This window comes from Lates calcarifer, linkage group LG24, assembly GCF_001640805.2.
Source record: "Lates calcarifer isolate ASB-BC8 linkage group LG24, TLL_Latcal_v3, whole genome shotgun sequence".
Classification (NCBI taxonomy): Eukaryota; Metazoa; Chordata; class Actinopteri; family Centropomidae; genus Lates; species Lates calcarifer.
This window is the reverse complement of record NC_066856.1, coordinates 15,049,206-15,070,703: the sequence shown is the minus strand read 5'-3', so window position 1 is coordinate 15,070,703 and position 21,498 is coordinate 15,049,206. Positions and strand designations below refer to the sequence as shown.

At 41.2% G+C, this 21,498-nt stretch overlaps 2 protein-coding genes across 18 annotated transcripts in view; both read right to left on the bottom strand.

Moving 5' to 3' along the window:
- The window catches only part of nrbp2a (nuclear receptor binding protein 2a), a 108,640-nt gene that overhangs the window by 62,136 nt on the left and 25,006 nt on the right, over window positions 1-21,498 (bottom strand). For 9 of the 17 annotated variants that reach the window (XM_051066831.1, XM_051066842.1, XM_051066841.1 and 6 more), the window contains exon 1: window positions 11,279-12,046. The exons of 3 other annotated variants lie outside the window; for them this stretch is intronic. In XM_051066831.1, coding sequence (XP_050922788.1) covers window positions 11,279-11,398 — 120 coding nt within the window. In that variant the 5' untranslated portion in view covers window positions 11,399-12,046. Of the gene's footprint in view, window positions 1-11,278; window positions 12,049-21,498 lie in introns of those variants that run through there. 5 more of the 17 variants (XM_051066844.1, XM_051066845.1, XM_051066832.1 and 2 more) reach the window with 2 other exon arrangements.
- On the bottom strand, window positions 17,446-18,371 carry LOC108894750 (uncharacterized). Its single transcript, XM_018693347.2, has 3 exons — window positions 18,244-18,371; window positions 18,000-18,093; window positions 17,446-17,848 (listed from the first exon to the last, which is right to left on the bottom strand). Exons 2-3 carry the CDS (start codon window positions 18,087-18,089, stop codon window positions 17,588-17,590), a joined length of 351 nt encoding a protein of 116 aa, XP_018548863.1. The 5' UTR covers window positions 18,090-18,093; window positions 18,244-18,371; the 3' UTR covers window positions 17,446-17,587.

Below are 21,498 nucleotides of genomic sequence, written 5' to 3'. Positions count from 1 at the left end.
AATGCAGTTCAGGAGAAGTTTCTCTCGTACTGCTATTGTTGTGTTTATAGGCCTCAATTAGTCAAGTGGCTGAAATTGAGCTTGTTAAGAAGGCTCCATGTGGAGCAACAGAAAAGGCTAAAGGAAAGCAGATAGGAATAAGATGACGGGGCAGTAGGGACGGTTGTGTTTATCATGCGGTGTTTATCTTCCAGGGGGATTAAGCTGAGAAATCGAGAGTCAACCTGAGCTGGCCCTTCAGCACGTGTTCAAACAAAAGCCCGCTGGCAGACATGCATGGAGACAGCAAGCAGCCTTTTTTGTGCCTGTTACTGTTATGTAAGACTACAGACAAAGCTCAATAGGAGCGTCTGTGAAAGCAGCTACGTGGGGGGTTAACGTCTGTTTATCCAGCACTGACCTACCTGTCCAGTTTCTGCACAAGACATAAAGGGCTACAATACGTGTTGTCATTACCAGGGCTGTAGGCTGTATAAGTTGCCCTTCAGGTATTGGTGAGACTACAAAATAGGATCCAGGAAGTCCAGTTTGAGTAACAGATGAAGGAGTTTAAAGGTTTATTAGAAGCCAAAACACTGCACAGCTGCTTATGATATCAAGGAGAAAGGATTTTACAACCCTGGAATGGCATCATGGCGGCAATCATTTTATCTTTCATCATAACAATCATGAGGTAAACTGTAGAAATAGGGCATTCATGTTACAAAGTAATCTACCAGGAACACATGCTTGCAGATATTTGGTTGCCTGATGACACTGCCTTGTGTTTCTACAAAAGTTGAACCAGGTTCAATCAGACCGTGTTTACTTTATGCAGCGCCACTGTCTGTCTCAACATGGCCTAAGTCCAGGATCAGTAAGATTTTCTAAACTTTGCATGTTCCGTCATATCTAACTTATTCAACTGTCACATATGATAAAAGCTGAATTCTGATAGCTTCCTTGCAGCGAATAAGTCAAGTAAGTCAAAATAAGTCAAGACAAACCAAACCAGTCAGAGTTGAAGCTTGGAGAAAGACTTTTGTACCAGAGCTGCAAAAAAACAAAACTGATGACAAGCATTGGATAAGATTGTTTGAAGTCAACTCACAGAAATAAACTCTTAAAAACAGCATATTTCTTCAAACAACATGATAAAATATCAACTGCTCCTACCAAGACAAAAGAAAGACACTTTATTCCTGGAAAGAAACACAGAGGACACATCCTTTGTGCAAGGTACAGCCCTGATCATCACTGTGTAGCACAGGGTGGGGGGCTATTATTCACTGGCTCCATATTTAATTCATCAGCCATCTCCCTGATTGACGGCTGCTGAGACGCAATTCTAATTTATCTGTGGCTCCTGCATCAGAGTAACCTGCTTTGCTTTCAGCCGTCTGCGCTGCACAAACAACTCAGACACATTCAAATTCCAAATGCAAATGAGGTCGCCTGCATCTGCCAAACAGGAACGACGGCAGATTTATGAGAGGGGATGGAAGTCTTATTTCAGGTTGAGAGGCACAAGTTAGATGTTATTTCAGCTCAAGAAGAGAAGGGCTGCAGGTAAATGATGAAACCTTAAGCAACAAAGCTGCAAGACTGCGAGTGCATGCAGCATTTTCATTTTCACAACCTCACAGAGAAATGGTTTTGCATCAATTGACAGATTACACCCTGAGCTGTGAGCACCAGATTCTGTTACCAAGTGTTGAAACAAGTGTAGAAACTTCCAGTTTTCCTATTCTCCTCATCCCATTACTGAGACAGAGGCAGCAACATTATTTGTCTTAAGTGCACATCCAAACAAACTTTTATGGTAAATAAATGTCAAGTTCTTGCCAGTGCTTCCCTTCATATCACAGCCTTCAAATGTGTGTGCACTGTTTCTCCTTTGTCCTTATTTTCAATGCATATTTGACATACACACAAAAATATCCATATTTGGTTTCAAAGGTTGCGGTACAAGCCTTTGATGTTAAAGTGCAAAGGCATGAATCAACACTGAAACCAGCACTCATATCAGCCTGGTCAACAGAGTGAAGAAAGCCTCCTTTGAAGCTGTAAAAACATGTGTTTGTGAAACGTCATGTAGTATCCCTCCTTTATTGATAGTTAAAACACAGGAGTTCTTTACAGGGATGGTCGTGTTTACAGAGGCTTTGCACAACCTATTCTCACCTGGAGCAGGGTTTGTGTAACGTTTTTAGGGCTGATATTCACACACGTTCTGCGATCAAAGTAACATACAATATAACAGCAGGGCACCTGAGAGGAGGTAGAGGACCTTGGCCTTTGCCTTAAAGCAGGTGGGAGGTGCGAAAACACTGACATTCAGTAGCAATAACAACCTGACCATAGCTGCACCTTCAATGATTTTATAGTCTCTGCACTCCGACAATAGCCCTTTTAAATCAGCAGGCCTCAGACGTTGTGGGAATCAATCAGGACTTAGTGCAGACAGTGAGAGGCTAAAACATTTATCAAAGGCTTCATATTACAACACATGACAGGAAGTAAACAGAGACTATTGTTATAACCCAGTATGTGTGTGCATAGTCACAAGACTATATTTGTCAAACTCTGAATGCGTACAGGGAAAATCCTCATTTGGAAATTTTTCTACTGTTATATTGGCCTGTGTGTATGTAAATGTAGCCTATGGGTTGAAACATGCATAGAAATGTACATAACTTTATACAGTGCTGTCACATCACAGTCACTGTCTTTCTATCACTTTAACATTTTCACACACTTGATAAATCTCCTGAGGAGCGATTAGAAGACATTATACAACTGTTTCCACAAGCTGCGGAGCACTCAGCGTTACTGATATTGATGTGTAAAATCAGTGGACATCCTCTTTAATGTAACCTGGTTATTGTTGGCCTTCTGAAACATACTTTTCCTAAACTGGAGTGAGGAATTAGAGACCATACATCTCAAAGCAATTTAGGTTCTTGTTGCAGTTTCAACAAATTTCCATTTTCTTTTCAGGGTTACCACCTTTCCCCTCCCCCTAACCAGAACCAAAATGGCATTAATTGATGCATGAAAAGCTTAAAATGCACAGACATGACACATGAAATGCCCTGAAAGTGGCATGCTATTTATACACCGTCCCATGATATCACGTTAGTCGGGATCTACATGTTTGGCTGGTTATCCAGACAAAACAGAGCAACAGCCACAAGTGCAGCATTTGAGCCGTAAGAGTATTCAAGTGGAATTTTTTCCTTCAGTGCATCTCAGTTAACTGCAAATAGAGGCAGAGGCAGAAAAGCTGACTCTAGCGACAGACGCTGATGACCGAAGAGAGATGAATAATGATGCCATTATGCAGTCTGAATTATGAAAATCCAAATGGAACTGTTAAGACGTCTGTTTCAGTGCGATAAAGGCCAGGAGCCTCCCTGCTCATGAATTCAGCGATGTAAAAAATATGAAAAATGAAGTTTGTTCTACAAATATGTCTACATTTAAACACCCGTTTTCACACAACAGCACCACAAGATGACTCTAGGAAACTTAAGTCTTTCAAAGATCTTGCCGACTGTGTGTAAAGGACGCTTGAGTAGGCACAGGGCATTCTTCAGAGGCATGGATGTCATATGATGTGAACTGCTGTGACAGCTCCGTGAAAGCCTGCAGACATGTCTGCCATTCCTAGAGGATTCCTTTTCATGCCAGCTTTCCCATCCAACTGGCGGAGGATCCGGGTAGCTCTATTTCACACAGCTGGAGTGGAAAACGCTGACAGCCACACCTCGCTATACATCCCAACAGATCTGATGACCCCTCTGAGCCATGACGTGGGAGGCCAGCTCATATTTCACAACCATGTGATATGATACCTCCAGATCACATGACACAGCAACTTCATGATGTTCTGAGGCCAAAGAAATACAGGTATAGTGTCAGAAGCACATGTGAGGCCTTTTAATGATTGGGCCTGATAGGCTGAACACCGTCTGTTCTGTTTTCCACTGTAGCGCAGCTCACAGCTCAAAGGGATGTGAGTTCATAATGTGTCACAATGGACCTGACACATTAGTGACCTGACACATAGCGGACTTATTCTTAGCCAGTGGAGGGTTTTTTATAGAGCCATAGAAACAGCAGCTAGTGCAAACAAACTCACTCTGGATCAGACTAATTGTTTGTTATTGGTAATTTTCAACTGTCTAAACATGACATTTTTACAATTATGCATTCATTGTTTATGTCCACGTTTACTTTCTAGCAGTCGTCTTCATTCCTTGCCTTCGTTGCTGCATCGCTGTGACTATTGCTCGACGGCGCTACAAGTGGCCACAAACTTAACATGCTACCTTTAATTAGCTATTTTGAATTTCATCAAATATTTGCAGCAGTACATTAACAAGATAAGCCAAACACAGTGTGGGTTTACATCTCCATTTGTTATGGGTGTGGTGTAAGGGAACAAGGGAAGTATTTCAAGGACACAAATAACTAAATTAAAGGAATGCAGAAAGTACATGATGCACATAAATTAGTCATTCAAGCCATAAACTAATAATCTGTGGGGACGATTGATCTACTTTGCTGTGTACAGTGCCAACAGAGGACATGGTGAATGGTTTAATGACACTGTGAGCCATTAAACCATTGGAAAAAAGAGGAACATGGCAGGTCTTCTCACCTGAATAACCATACCTGTGGAAGATTCTCCTGGGAAAACCTCACTCCTTCCTCCTCCTCCTCTGTCCACCTGTAATAATATCTGGAGCTACAGCTACCACACCTACTCTCGAATGACCTGCTGGAATACTACAAGCTGATGATAACATATATCTGAGAGTGGACGTTTCCCTAAAGCTATTAGTGAGCTGCAGTTTAGTAACACCTTCCTTGTCTGTATGCTGACCGATGAGTAAACCGACCCTCAAGCCGTCATGCAGATGCTAATTAAGTGCTGCTAACTGCTGTTTTAGATAGACAGGTCTCCATACACTGCCTGTGAAACAGCAGCATGTAAACACCAGGAAGTATTCAGCTTTTCCCGTCTCTACCGCCGATATCTCCGCTCTTTGTGTGTTCAAAAGCACAGAATACAATAATTAGCTCATGTGAACAACACTGTGACCATTAATTTAGCAATTTCATTTTAAACACCCCCACTGACTGAGAGCTGTGTAGTGAAATTTTTACGATGGCAGCTGTAAAATGCACAGATGAAAAGCACATGTCATCTCTAATGTAATCTGGCAGGGTGGGTCAAAGACACCCAAGCTGTAAAATGCAGTATGTCATTACACAATAAGTTATATCACACCATTCATAAATCTGTTGTGTCCAGAGGTGGTGCTGCGGGTCTCTGTTATTCCCACAAAGAGACAGGTTCAACTGGAATTACCTTTATTCAACAGTCGCAGAGATTATATAATACCTCCCTCTCAGAGACACGCCTATACTGCTACAACTGTGCATTTGTGTCCAGTTCTGCAGCATGGACAATTCACGTTTTGATAATCAAATTCAATAGGATTCACCCTCTGGGAATCACTGTTATCTGTATTCAATTTCATGAAAATCTGTCCACTAACTGTTGAGATGGAAAGACAGGGGGTCTCCAAAGTCATTAGGAATCACCTCTGGTGACGATCAATGTCTGTACAATGTCAACCCATCAAACAGTTGCTAAGACATTTCAGTCTGAACCAAAGTGGTGGACCAACCACCTGACAGACAGACTGAAGTTCCCCACATTCAAACTGCTAACGTGGCTAAAAACAGCTGCGAGTCAACGAAGTCATCTATACAAGTCATTACTTTTGCATTCTAGGAATTAAAGGGTGTGAGTGGGTTTCTTAGTAAACCCATAAGCCCTAAGTGACGGGCTGTTGGCAGAGCGACCATCAAAGCTGACTGTTCCCATTCCTTGTTTCCCCTCCAGAGAAATCTGAGTGGATGTCATTCCTCATAGGCCAGCTGTCAAACCAGCAAGCATGCCTACGCTGCTGGATTATCATGGAGTGTAAGTCATTAGGAGGATCCCCTCAGGACAGGCAGCGTTTACTGCAAGCCACAGCTCAACACAGGCTTATGAGGGACAATGCTCTTCGCTCCGGGTTCATTTGTGTAGTTTAATGGCTTATCTTTACAGCCGCAGACATGGAAAACATCCTAAAGCTTCTGGAGGTTTACAGCGCTACACACATCGTGGCAACTGTAGGGTGATGACATTTAGTTGGCTTTCATTTGACTGTCATAAAATTATCCCACCATATGTCACTGGCCTCTGATACTCAACTCACAGCATTATACAGGACTCTCAGGACTCCTGAGGCTAGTTAAAAGGCCATCACCTGTATGATATCAGGGTATGAATAGGATATGCGGTAAATGAATTGTGTTTGAATTAGTGCAAACAAATTACGTCAGTTTGAATTTGTTTAAACTTGACTTTTACTTACTTACACCTGTGTTTTTCCTACTGCGGCATGTCAAAAAAGCTTTTGCAATATCATTTTTTCCCATATTGCTCACCTCCACTTGGTAAATCTGTGTCATCGCCTTCAGTTTCTCAAGCCTGACAATTGCATGCGAGCACTGACACATGCATGGGATTTTTGGTTAACACACAAATGCAGAAACAGCATCTGCCCGTCACATTCAACCTCACGTATTCATCTGTGAATTAACGCCACAGCGAATGAATGCAGTCTTGCCCGAGCCAGGCTGCCTCATTTTCATCTCTCTGTGAGCAGATGGAGACAGATCCTGGAAATAGAAGATGGAGCAATTACTGGAATAGCAGCTCTGGTGCACCACAGAGCGAGTCTGGGTGTGGATTCACTTCAGGAGGTTTACCCTGCTGCAAGATCACAAGGGGGGCAGTGATAATCTTCTGTCCAAGCTGGACTGTAATAAAACAGGCTCAGTGTGACAGGTCAGGGTGGACCGTGTCTCTGGTGGACCAGACTCCCACTGCTCTGTTATTACTGTCAGACAATCACTCTTTAGAGAAGTCTAATACTGTGAGCACCTGTGTTTTAGCCTATATTTGTGTACACTTTGGCAAACTGGCAGCACGAAAAATATGCCGAATTAGCTAACAGCACTTCCTTTTTACAATTAAATCATGAGTGTGCAGACAGTTATCACTGGATTACTCTGATATTGAAGAAAACTTAAAAATGTGATTATTCAGTCAGTGTGTTCAGATTTGACTGAGGTATAACACGGAGAACGAGGTAAGTTTTTATGTAAATTGCAGAAATCATAGTTTTTAAAGTACCTTAATTGCCTCCATGAGCCGTGTGTCACAGCCACTACTGCTGCAGCTGTCCCTTTCACCTCACATCGGCTCTTTGCAACACACCTTCCCTCAATGTCTGGAAACTTCTTCTTTTGAGCATCCACTGTCCGTCCCTAGACGTTTTGTGCAATATTTCTTTTCAGAAAGATTACAAAAATCTAACACAGACTGAAAAGAAAAGGGCAGTTTTGACATATTCAAGCCTCAACAGCAATATTCTGTGAGTCACTACCTTACCTTTGCAAAATGTCCTGTGTTAAAATGACTGTCCCCATTTTAGGAAGTGAATCATGACTGGAATCATGTTGCTGCTGACGTGCAGATTTCCTCGTGAAGTCGCATTAATAAAAAGAGCAGCAAGGTTATTGTGCAACAAATGTCCACCCATTTTAATTCATTTGTTCCTGGGAAGGAAATGTGTTGACCCACCAACTTCTGTTTGATTCATTTCTTGTGTCTTCTTGTGGCATTACAGCAAGGAACATTTTCTCACAAGCATCAAGACTTTCACCAACAGTTGTTATGCTACAGCTCACACAGTTTTGCTTTCCAATCACAACAGCAGTGCTCAGTCCCTAAGAAAAATCAATGCCTGGCGTGTTGAGTCAAGGGGGATAAACTGACTTTAAAAGGCAAAACATTCATCCAGTTTAAAAATCTAAAACCCATCCTGCCTGTGCATCTGCTGAGAAAACAGCCATGCAAGGCAACAATACCATGTGCTAACCATGTGACACTGGCCTGTGTTTATTTTAATGGCTGAGCTGAATAACAGATATGGCAGCGTGTATTCTGAACTTTCACCCACTGACTTATTTACTGAGTATTCATGTGCATTTCAAGCCTGCCGCTCAGACACACCCACGCCTGCTGGACGAGGAGAGAGAGAGCAGAAAAGCAGGAGACATCCACACTTGTGCATCATAGTAGACGAGCCTGCATTTACAGTAGCCACGCTCTTTGACTGGTTACTTTACAAGATTCAGTATGAGTGCACAGATCCATCAACACACACAGGGCGAGTTCAGAGGTTAACACCGCTACAGTTCTAACCTGCTGGAGCAGCTTTATAAATGGCTGGCAGCAGTTACTGGCTCACTTTCAAAGGTATTACCACATGGGTTCATTTTGTTTATGATCAAGCATGTATTAACAGTGAAGCTTGGAAAATGCTTCATCGTTAAAAAAAAAAAAAACACCTTTTCATGGATATATTTGAGTTATGTCAAAGTGAGCATGAGGCATTACGCTGGCAAATTACCCCTCTCTAATTTGGTTTTTAACTGATGAGCGCAGTTCCAGCAACAGTGACAGATACAAAAGCTGACTGCAGGCTGTGAGATAATTCAATATTTCTATTCAGAAACTTTCAAATGGCATCATTCCAGGATGATAAGACCATACTGCTGTGATTAACCAATCAAATTATTTGTCAATCAACATAAAATTCATCTACAAGAATGTTGACAGTGATTTCATCAAGCAAAAACTCCACAAATTTGCTGTTTCCAGGTTCTCAAATGTGAGAATTTGCTGCTTTAGAGATGAAATGATTGATTGATTGACTGATTAGTTGGAACAACAGAAAAATAATCAACAATTTTTGATAACTGGTGAAATAACTACGTTTAACTTATTTTTCAAGTAAAAATGCCAAACATTTCCTAATTTTTTTTAGCATCTTTGCTTTCTTTCTTTGTTTTATGTGTTTAGTAAACTTTGTATTTGTGGGTTGTGGAAGCAATTTGATGACTTCACCTTGGACTTCAGGAAACGGTGACGGACATTTTTCTCTGTTATTTTCTGTACTTTTTGTTCAGTTAAACAAGAAGACAGTCAACAATCAACAGACCTTAGTTGCAGCTTTAGTGGACCTTAGAAAGAGCCATATAATGCAATAGTGCTGGAATGATTAGTCAAATAATCTATATGTTAGTCAACAGATAATGTAACTATAAAACAATATGTCACCTTGGGGTGTAAAGTCTCATGACGGTTATCATTGTCTATAGACAAACAATTACCCTGACTGACAGAAAATCTGCAGATTGATTAATAATTTAAAAAAAAAAACCTTTGTTATTTGGAGCATTAATACCAAGCAAACTGTAATTAAAATAAACCAAATGAGTTTTCAAAGTCATGGCTGTGAACAGATATTGATTTATTTTGTGTTTTTAGCACACCGTTTTATTTTACAAGACGTGCTATTATTCTGGTATGGATTTGTACTATAGCAACCAGCTCTGACTGACTGACGCTCTCAGTTGGGGGGCCAGGGTTAATGAAAACGTGACAGTGGCAGTGGCAGCCGAGAAAACACACAGATGGGTAATCAATGGGTGGAAAAACACCAGGGTGGGGGAGTGACCGTCTGTGTGTGTGCAACAAATACTCAGTGGTACAGAAAGTGCATCAAGGTCAGGTGGTCGCAGCATGGCGACGCCACTGTGTGTGCAGTGGAGATAACCTTCAACTTAAATTCTCTGCCTTATCTGGAGCCGTTAGAGGAGGCCACACCCGCTGCTTCACAATACTGAGACATTTAGACGTGTGGTTCTTCTGTCTGATAATAACCAAACTCTTTGGAGGTGCTTCTGCAAACAACTTGAATCAAATGAGGTGTGTGGACAGGTTTCAGTCGTGCCGAGGCCGCTGATGGCTGTGAACACACCAGCTGGGAGTGTGACAGATACTGTGCTGCATTTTCTGTCTTTGATGTTGACATGAAACAAACACAGGATTATTTATGGGAGAGGAAGCTTCCAACAAGGCCACTGGGTTATTTTCCTCAGATGGAAAGATGAAGTTGTTAGAGTCATGCTGCAGCTCATTCAGTAACTCCATCCTAAGTCTGAGATAGACAGGAATGTGTACTAGGGCTGCAACTAACACTTTCCACTGTCTTTTCATAGATTTTTTGGATTAATAGATTAATTGATCAGTATGTAAAGTGAAAAATGTCCATCACAATCTCTATATGCCCCAAAGCAGCCTCTTCAAATAACTGTTTTGTCCAACCAACAGCTCAAAGCCCAAAAACATTTGACTTAGAATCATATAAAGCTGAGCTCATATTTAAGAGTGGAACCAGCTAATTAGATTCAGAATAGAAACACACAGTGCCCTACAGTAACATGTTTTTCTGCTCAAGTTGTTTGAATCTGCTCTGAACGCCTTTAAAGTTATGCAACAAGAAATCTGCAGAAACAGGAGAGCGAGTCGCATGTTGTTCAGATTATTAAGACCTCTGACACACACGTCTGTGCTGCATAAAACTAAAGCTGAACGGGAAAGTACAGCTAACTATTTTGATAATCAATTAATCATTGAAGTCAAAAAACAACAAACAATCTCTAGTTTCAGCTTCTGAATTGATATATTTCTTCGTCTTGTTTGATAGTAAACTCAACATTTTTTTGTTTGGACGTCTGGTAACACACAATTAATGGATTACCAACCAAAACAGATGTCAATTCAATTTCTGCTGACTGACTAATCAATTAATTGACCAATCATTTCAGCTGTTCCCGAAATAAATCTGACTCCACTTGACATTTCTATTTTACATTGCCAAATAAATCAGACTCTCTCTCAAACATTTAAGTGTTTTACACGCCCACAGTATGTTGGTGTGATCTACCCTGAGTTTAGAGTCAGGGTGTATAAACTACAGGTCCCAGGTTCAGGTTCATCCAGACACAGCAGTGCTAGGGCGAAAACTGGACTGTTTCTCTGTGCCTTAACATGAAATAACCAAACTATTCCTGTCACCTACTGAATTAGACTTGATGTGGGCTAAGCAGATCAGCGGGAATGTCCGTGACACTGAGTGAGGTTTACTGTGGGATGGTGCAAAACACAATTAGACATTAATACGTCGGCCTGGCTCGAGCATTGCATAACGGGGGGGGGGGGGGGGGGTCCTGTGATCGATTTATTCGCTGATCAGAGAGCAGCAGATTGATGCACACACACACACAAACACACGCGCATGCAGACACGCCGACCAACCTGCTCTTTCCGTTTCTGCCAGCGGCCGCACGGGCTCTCCTCCAAGATCTCACTCTCATCCTCGCTCTCCTCCTCCTTCCCCTCCGATCCTGATTTCCTCTCCGGGACGGACATCGTCATTTTAGCGACGTATATTTCCAGATTTCCAAACCTCACTCACCCCCCCAAAAAAATTCCCTGTCAAGACCCTCTCCACCTCCCTCCCCCTCCTCCCCCTCCTCCTGTCCTGTCCGTGTGTGTTGTTGTTGTGGAAGAGACGAGACGAGCGGTAGCGCAGAGACGCTCCGCCGCTTGTCTGCGCAGTGAAGAAGAAGAAGGAGCCCCCCCCACCTCCGACAACACCAGCCGCTCTCAGCCCCCTTGGCACTCAAAACATCTTGCAGAGAAAAAAAAGAATATTTCTCAAAACGGCCCCCTCAGACAGCGAGAACACCCCACCACCTCTTCACATGAAAAACTAGAGGTGTACGCGCTGCAAGGTCGCTGGAGGAACTGGACAGGGTGGAAATTTATATCCCAGACTTCAAGCGCCCTGTAGGCTGCATGCAAAATAGATTGCGAAATGCTTTTCTGCTTATCTTCCCATTCACACTGAAGCGACGAGGGGGTAGCAGCTCGCTCGGCGGAGTAAAACGATCCCCAGTGAGTCCGGCGCTGCTCATTTGCTCGCCTGTTTTACGCGGAGGAGAGTTGAGGTTTTTTCGACCATCTTCCACACGCGTCGTTGTCGGCGTCGCTGCTGGATCTGAAGCCGTGGGCTCCTGCCAGGCACGGTGCGCAGAGAGATGGAGCAAAAATACCGTAAAGCCTCCGCTACGCGCGCACGATATATTTCAGTGCCGTATGTAGGCGTTGAAACCGACTCTTGCCTGGGAGCTGGAGCACAAAGCTTGCGAGGAAGACTGCCATCTCAGTCTGAGGCGAGTCAAATTCACGGCTAGAGGCAGGTTTAGGAACTTTTGAATGGAGGAGATGAGACTGGGGGCAGAGTGTTAATTAGGGGAGTCGCATTTAAGAGTAAAATGCGGTAAGACTCAGATTTAAAACCCAGGTTCCTGTACAGCAATAATAGTTGAGTGGTTTACTCAGTTTAGCAAGTGAACGCCAAGTATCCATACTCTAATATAAAATAATATTAATTTATAGTTGCTGTTTGTACCTTCAAATAACTCACAGATCCCAAATCTCCGGTAGAGATGTCAGAGGCCCCTCCACCACTCCTACATAAGAGCAAAACACCCAAACTTAAAGAGACGCAAAAAGACTACAAACTGTCATTTGCTGTCTCCCTGTGGTCATTTTGCATCTCTGTGTGCTGTTTTGTGTGCCCCTGTGATCATTTTATACTTCTTTGTGGTTGCTATGTGTCTTCTTGTGGTAATTATTGAGGTCAGTTTTCATCTCTGTGGTTGTTCTGCATCTCGCTGTAGTGATTTTCCATCTCTTTGTTGTCATTTTCTTTCTCCCTCAGGTGATTTTCCATCATTGTGGTTGCATTAGGTGTCTTGGCAGTGACTTGGGGCCTCTTTGTGGTCATTTTCCATCTATTTGTGGTAGTTTTGTGTCTTTTTGTAGCCGTGATTGACTTTCCAACAAGAAAAGTTAACAGTGCTTTATACTGAGGCTCTGGTCTCAGGTCCCTTGGCCTGTGCCTGATAGGCCTGTTCAGTACTGTTAACAAATCAACCATCTACGACCTTATGACCTTGTTTTTTGTCTTGGCATATCCAGGTCCCTTGTTGATTTGAAATTCTATCTTTTGCTCTGTTTTTTGTTTTTTGTATTTCGACAGGCGTGTTAAGCACAGATTAGTTTTTACAGCATAAACCCAAGCCAGACCAACGAGCCTGGCTGTTTTATATGTTAATAAAAAAGAGAGAAAAGGGCCTTTTGTACATTAATAAGGAGGGCCTGTGGTCTAATGTGGTTCTGTTTGGAGGATCATTGAGAGTTTCAGTGGTGGAAACATCCTTTAATAAAGAAGTAGAAGCATCAGAAAGTGACCAGTGATTACTGTGTTGGCAAAGTCTTGTCCACTGAAGTTCCACTAGCTTCTATATGATTTGTAATGAAACAAGCTCTGAATGTCTCAGGTTTTGTCCCAACAGATCAGCAGAAGGCAGTAGAGGAAGGCTACACTTACAACTTCCAGATTCATCAGCCACCGTGATAACTGTACAGTTTGGCAGCGAGCCACGGAGAATAAAAACCAACACCTGGTTGATGCACAAGTTAACAGAGAAAAGTAAGGGAGTAAAAGTATATTCAGTGTTACTGCTGTGCAGAGCTTTAATGAAAAAAATCAACCCTAGATTATCAAAAATAAAATCCACACTTGTCTCATATTCCCAAGTAAAGTTATGTTTAATCAAATTAAACAAAGTAATTCAAACACTGAAAAGTTAGGGCTTAGGTAGTAATAATCCAGGAACTTGGACACTGCCTGGCCAGACAGAAAATTATGAATCAAACTATAATTTCTACACATTATTGCTACCATTTTAAAAGAAAAAGAATGAAAAATAAAACCACATGTGGCAATAAAAAGTGAAAAACAGAGAAGGTAAAATCTCCCATAATGTCCGTCCTCCTCTCTGAATACCTGAAAAAGTTGCTGGTGTTCTCTCCATTTCATGTAGTGAACACTAAATCCAGTGTGGCCCTGCTCTCTTGATTGTGCATGTGTCTCTGTTTTAAGTTCTGACTAGATTTATAGTCATTTCTAATCAAAGCCATGCCAACTTTAAACCATTTCCTGAAGTCTTAAGAGTTATAGTCACTGACAGTTAGACTGCTGCTGACAGACTGACAAACCCTTTACCCAGTGGGACAAATTAAATCTGACAATACTGATTTACAGATGCATCTCTAAAACAAAAATCACTACTCAGCCCTCAAAGCAAAAACCTGCAACAGCACTGTAGCTCTACAGCTTGTATCTGTTTGAGCCCCAGTCAACAGAGAATACGGTACTCCTTCTGTACTTCTAAATATCAAGTAGAGGTTTTCATTGCTTCATAAGAACTGTGTTTTTAGTACAAACCTAGTTTGCCATCTAGTGGTTCTTTTTTAAAACACATCTGGAGGAAAAGCTGTGTTACTAACCACTAGGAATATAATTTGCAGCATGAAGTGTGTTTACTTCATAGTTTTGGCATCTAATGGCTCATTCAATATGAGGAAATAATCTGTTCTATACACAGGAATCCATGGGTCTTCTCTATGACCAGTGCACATTAACTTATCTTTTATGCTGCATCAGATTTGCACTGATTCAGCTCAGTTCAGTTGTAATCACAGATCTATACAGTGATCACAATCTTTCTCTATTTTTAGCGCACAGTGCTCACACAGCGCCTGTGAGTGAGTCCGTGTTCTGCCAATCCCTCTCACTGTTAATGAGATTTACTCTTGGCACAAGGAGCAGAGCAGAGCAGACAATGGCGCTGTCTAGACGTCTAGGGCACAAAATGGTTGTTTCAGAAACGGCAGCAATAACAAGGGGAGGGACAGTGCCTCCATCATAATGACTAGTTAATATCAAAACAACCAGGCTCCCTCTACGACCACATCTTTGGCACAAAATGTGAAAATCTGCTCCAAACATATTGCCTCTAAGAAACGATACTGTGTTTTGTTTTCTCTGAGCTTTAAGATTTTGAAATTCTTTGTTTTATTAATCAGACTATAACTATTTTTGTCTCTGTGCACTGGAAAGGACAAATTACTGTGTTTCATTCACAGAGAAAGATGCTGAGACTATGGCAGTGAAAATGGTAAGAAGGAACAAGCACAAGCAGGGAGTCATACACTTAATGCAGCTGAATAACCAGTAAAACTACCACAATGTTTACTATCTGAAGGTTTTCATCTGAGCAAGTACCTGCAGATCATAATCATTTTAACTCACCACCAGACATGATTTCACAGATTCAAATGCACGTTTCAAACCCAGTGAGTTACCACCCATTGTTCACCATCATCCCTCAAGATGACTAGAGATTAATTACCAAGTAAAAATGTATAAGAGTGAAGATTCAAAGTCAACATTGACTTCTGGGTAAATCTATTTCAAGTTTACATGATGGCAGCCATGTTAAGGGATGATTTTTGATCCAACACAACAGAATTTAGATTTTGTTCTGCAAGATGTGGAACAAAAACACTGATGTTAGTGTTTAAAATCAAAAACTCCAACTTGAGATTCACAGTTGAAAGCATTTACTATGTTTTTGTATGCACCTGATAAACATAAGTTGATACGTGCGATGGCCAAGACACATGGTGATGCACAGGGTACAAAGGATTAGTGTGACATCTTGTGGTCCATAGTTGCATTTGCAATAATTTAATCTTCATTCTAACTGACTGACATCCTCCTGCAGGCTGACACAGAGACATTTGATTGTTATCAGAACGTGCATTTCCAAACAAAAGGTGTGGATTTCAATGAACTTTTAGAATGCAAGACATCTTATTTACTCACCTGAAAGACAGCATTTCACTCCCCGTTGTTGGAGATCAGGTTATCTCCCCTGCACAGCTCCCATTCTCTGCTAATGATTCTGAAAAAACAACAACAAATGTTGACTTAACGACCCTGGTTGTTTTATAATGTAGCACAGACAAAAACTTGAGTGCCATCACTTCATGCCCTTGGAGTCAGCCGAGCTCCAGATTGCTTTCATGTTCCCCGTTCCATTTATTTCTTTAACTTTTATTTATTATTTAACTTTTGCTGCTCACAGGTTAAATAGCCGAACATTTGGGAGCTGTTTAAAGTTAAAATGAAGTTTCTAGCTGAAAGTATGCCACAGTAGTCAAAGCTCATGTGAAAGTCTTTTTTGTTGTTGTTGTTTGTTTGTTTGTTTTGCATAAAAAGTTGAATATTTTAAATATCTAGATAATTATATAAATAATAAATAATAGTAATAGAAAAAAATTCAATAGAAGCACACATATCCTATCTCAACCAAACAAAAGTGGCTCCGTATCTAACCGGAGATCATCAAGTGTGGTTTCTTTAAGCCACACACAGCGGGTATTGACAGACTCGAACAGTACAGTGGAGCAAACTGGCGGCCGCTAGGGACCGATCACAGTCTAAAGTCACCAAGATAGACCGCTCACTTCAAATCACAACCGCCATGACTGACGGCTTCACCCGGGTTTTATAGTGCTGACGTCATTACGCCGGCCGTCTGGAATGGTGCGTACGAGGAGACGCCTGGCCAATCCGGAGCAGGGGCGGTCCAGCGGAGGCGGGCCAATAAAGGCTCCCACCAATCCTAGGCAAGTTCACACAGCAAAATTTGCATAAAGAAAAAATAGAGGTTAGCCACAAAGAGAGGGGAACCAGGACTAGTTAGTGAGTCCTGATACAGTATTCACACTAAGAAGGGATAACAAATGGGTGTTTTAGAGGAAAAGACAAACAAGTGATAGTTTTCTGATCATTTTGTAAATACTGGGTACCTGCGGGGTGCACAACTGTGAAATAAACTAACATTTGGAGAAAAAAGTATTTACAGACTTAACCCTTTATCGGGCATTCATTGAAATACTTGGAAATTCAAAATTTCAACCCTAGAGTGTCATAGCAGGGCACAACAAGACTTTTTTACTTTTGTGACATTTTTGAAAATATTCAATTTTCATGTAGAAAATCAAGATCATTGAAGTTACCATATGTGGTTCCTTGCCCGTCTAGGTTAAAAAATTCTAAAAGGTGTATATATAAAGAAAATAGAAAAACACATATAAAGTTAAAAGAACATTATTTTTAACATGTTCCATTGAACATAAATAACACACATATATCTATAAATAACATAAATAACAAATTATATATAAATATAACTAGAACTAGCAGCTGTGGCTCAGGCATATATATAATATTGATTCTCACTGGGCCACGTAGCGACGCCATTTGGATGTCTGCGAAGTTACCATATATAGTCACTTGCCCGGTAAAGGGTTAAGTCAAATTGTGTATCTTCACAGGAAGTGAGATTGAGGTGTAACGTATTTAAACTTAATGTCTTAATGTCTTTTTTTAAATCACTTTTCAAATACTTTTTTAACTGTTGTTTATAATGTAGCACAAACCAATACTTGAATGACAAAGTATCCATGAGACAGTTCACTGCAAAAAGAGGGAAAACACATTTATGGAGTGTGAAAAATAGCTTTTATTTGAGGCCACATTGCATTACAGGCAGGTTTACTCATAACTTGTAACATTCAAAGATGACTTTCACTTGCAGCGCGTACTTGAATTCAAAAGCTTTCTGATGTCATGTTAAGCCATCACTTCATGCCCTCGGAGTCAGCCGAGCTCCAGACTGCTTCATGCTCTCTGCTCAACACCAGTTTGCCGTCATCTGTCAGCTGAAGACGACACATGTTGCAGCTGGGTTTGGAGGAGTTTGTGTGCCACCTGGGTTCATCCTTATTGTTGTACATGACCAGGTTGCAGTCAGCCTGCATGCACAGGCGGGAAGCATCTGATCCTGAAGTGTTTGAAGCCCACAGAGGCTGCCAGCCATAGATGACAAAGTTACCGTCATCCTGCAGACAGGAAAAGACAATTGATTGTGGTCAGAACGTGCATTTACAAACACTTGTTCAATTATTTTTGTATTTAATTTTACAAGACCAGTACACATGTATCATATGTCCTGATAAGTGTCTTAAATCCACAAATATTCTGAGTCCTCACCTGGAAGATAGCCTTGAACTCCCTGTTGTTAGAGATCAGGTAGTCTCCCCTGCGGAGCTCATCATTCTTGGACAGAAAGTTCCTGCTCATGATTCTGCAACAAAGAGAAAGTAATTTTTATTTGTGCACCACCAGTGAAAACTTAAAAATACTAGTTCTTTTTCTGCTGATAATAGTCAACATGATTATAAACCTCAGTTCAACATCACTGATTTGACAGGCTGTATAAAAATAAAGTACTTACAGGCTTGAATGTTCCACTGGAGTCAGACTGCACGAAGAGGTAAAGAAGTGAAGTGAAACAATTCACTCAGTACTTATATAGCTGAGGTTGGAGTGGAGAGAGGAGGAGGGACAGAGGGGAGGACCACGTCCCTCCTTCTTATGTTAACTGAACATTGTTTGTAGCAGGCAGACTGGTTGGGTTTATATTCCCTCAAAACATGAAAACACCAATTACAGGCTGCATTAGGCAGGATGTAGAGGACAAATATGAAAACTGTCACTCATTTTACCAAACCTCCTGAAAACTGAGCAGTTCATGCGTGGCCTGTATTTGTGCTGCTGCTTGTTCAGATGCTCACATCATGTTGCGTAAGGAAACTCACGCTGCCTGCAGCAGGTTTTGTAGAGGAAAGTAACAACGAGATCAGATTTCAAACTCTGCACTAAATGATGCTTTAAATCAAAAATAGATTACAGTTGTAGGAGTGGAGCTTAGAGTCACAATATTATTACAATAATGACGACAATCATAACCAACTAAAGTAACATCTGTGTGCGATTTTGTGATTTCATGATGCTCATTGCATCGGCTGCCACCACGCCCACTTATCCTGTGGAGAACTCAAACATAGTGTGAGATCCTTAAAAGAAGGTGTGTCTCTATAACAAGTCTACACACAACACATATAAATATCACTGCTTTTCTTGCCAATGAATGTACTGCACGCAATTGTGATGTTGCAGATAAGGCTGAATTACAGTAAATGAAATCAGTGTTTTCTTATTTTTTTATTACAGTGTTACAGCTGGAACACGGTGACTTTACAAGCAAAGAAGACACTGGTTTATCACAGCAGAAAGGAGCCTTAGGGGAGATTGAATAACCCTCATTTGATGCAAACATTTTTGTGGGAAAATATAACAAAATACAGCAAACAGACACTTTGAGTTTGGAGATTTCAGCATGTCAGATTTGTTACACTGTAAAATAAGCATGCAGCAGCTTAACTAGGCTATAGATTCTTGAGTGCTTTGTCAAATATACTATGTTACGAAGCAAGTTTTTTTTTATGCATGCTACTTTTTGTCTTGTTTTAGCCAGTAGACACAGCCAAAAGTGTAGGAGCTCCACTGTTGTAACTCATTTTTTTGCAGTGATCCATCCTGGTTGTCCTCATTTCCTGAAAGGAGAGAGTAAAGACATTAAGGTGTATCATCAGAATAGTTTGAGATATTTTATAACCACATAAAGACCTACATATCTGGGCTTTGAAACAATATAAGAAAAGGCTAAAAGCTGAAAAGGTCCAGGCTTTTATGGAGAAACCACAGCAAACAGATGGGACATATAGTCAAGAGTAATACCTCTGTGAGTCTCGGCCTCTGGATACAGTGGACGTACGGCTTGGGGTCGGCTTCTATCTGGTCTGCTGCTGTTTTGTAGCAAACTGCACAGTCCATCAGTGGCTGTGGAGGTATTGAAAACATATAAAGAGCATAAAGATGCTGCTGATGTTTTAATATGTGTAAAATGAAGGCTTCTCTCTGACATTCGCTCACCCTGTCATTCCTGAAGGGGCATCTCTGAGGGTTGGACTCTGTTGTCCCTTTGGGACACCTGGTGGGTTTCAGGTAAAAGTGGTGGTAAAGGTATTTCACACCAAATCCACTCTGCAAGAGAGAAGAGGTTCGTTTTAAGGAAACTTTCTTTCAAGTCAGTATGAATTCATTTCATCTCAAAACAAACTGATTAAAACTGCACCAAGAAAAAAATTATGTAAATATGCTTTACTCATATCAGGCTATATGTAAAGAAGGAACAAGGTAAAGAGGAGCATTAATCCCTAACTATTTTGTTAGTATTCACCAACTACAACTCCCATGACTCAGCTTCTGTGCAGTGCAGCTCCCTCTCAGCTGCATAAAGCAGCTGAATAAAGCAAACAATTTCATATCAACACCAGAGTATCAGAGGAGTGGTGGGAATGTGGTCTCTTCTTTTAATATGAACATATTTTCACAGACACACCTTATCAGTTTTTTTGTTTTTTTTACACAGCTAAACCCCTGTTGAAAACACATTGACATTTGATGATTCAAAGTTCACTTAATATGAAGCAGATGTGAAAACAAGTATGAACCAATATTCCCCCGAGGGAGAGTGAGAGTGCCAAACCGTCACGCAGATCCAGAGAGCGAAGGAAACTGACACCAAGATGAGTCTGAACCAGAAGTTCAGTCATTTTTCTCACTTCTCAGGATTACAATTAAATATTTGGCTGTTTAGTTTTAACAAAATGCTTACACTGATTCTTAAAGACTTACAGGACTTTTGCTATTTCATCCCACAGTGTCCAGTGAACTGCTACAAATGTTTTTTTTAATACTGTCATTATGAAACAAATAATCCTAATACTGATGTTTTAACACAAAGTTAAACATATAACATGATATAAACACTTTAATTCTTAATGTTAGGAACTGATATACTGATTATATTATCATGAACACAGACTTTACCTCGATTTCTGACTTCTCCACACTTTTCAAGAAGCGAAAATGGTGTTGGACCCCAGTATGGGAGTTGAGCTGCTCAAATGCCAGATCCACTCCCATCTTAAAGTTATCAGGGAGCTCATTATAAGGCTCCTGGGCCTCGGCAGAGTACAACGCAGCTCCGGCGCAAACCAGCAACAGCAACCCAGCAGCCATCTTCCTCTGAGTGTGTGAAGGCAGCAGCTTGGCTCAGCGAGTGAACTCCCCTCTCTGTGAGAGATCAATAGCCAGATTCAAAACATGCCCTATTATAGCCGTAGAAACAACAAGTGAAACTACACAGTGACCATCAGGAGGCTGGCTGGTCTGGCTGTTTACTTTACATCCCCCACTTCCCGTAATACCCCAGGACACACAGATTAAAGCTTGTCTTGACAAAACACACTCTCAGAGGGGAGTTCCTGCAGAAAAGGCTGCTTGCCAGAAGCGGCATTACATTTGTATCCCTAAATATTATTACAATGAATACTTGGATTAGTAATCTAAGTCCTGGAAACAAGCCCAACATGCAGTGAAAAGTCTTTAGCCCCAGGAGGAACATAAAGGTCAGAGATAGTAAGTAGATGAATGAACTCTTGGTTTTGCTTCATCAGCTCTCTTGTTTTTGCATTCTCAGGAAAGTGGGTCACTTAAGGGAAATCGTTTTTCTTTGAATTTAGCTGACACACACACACACACACACACACACACACACAGTCTTGGCCCAATGACTTCAGGG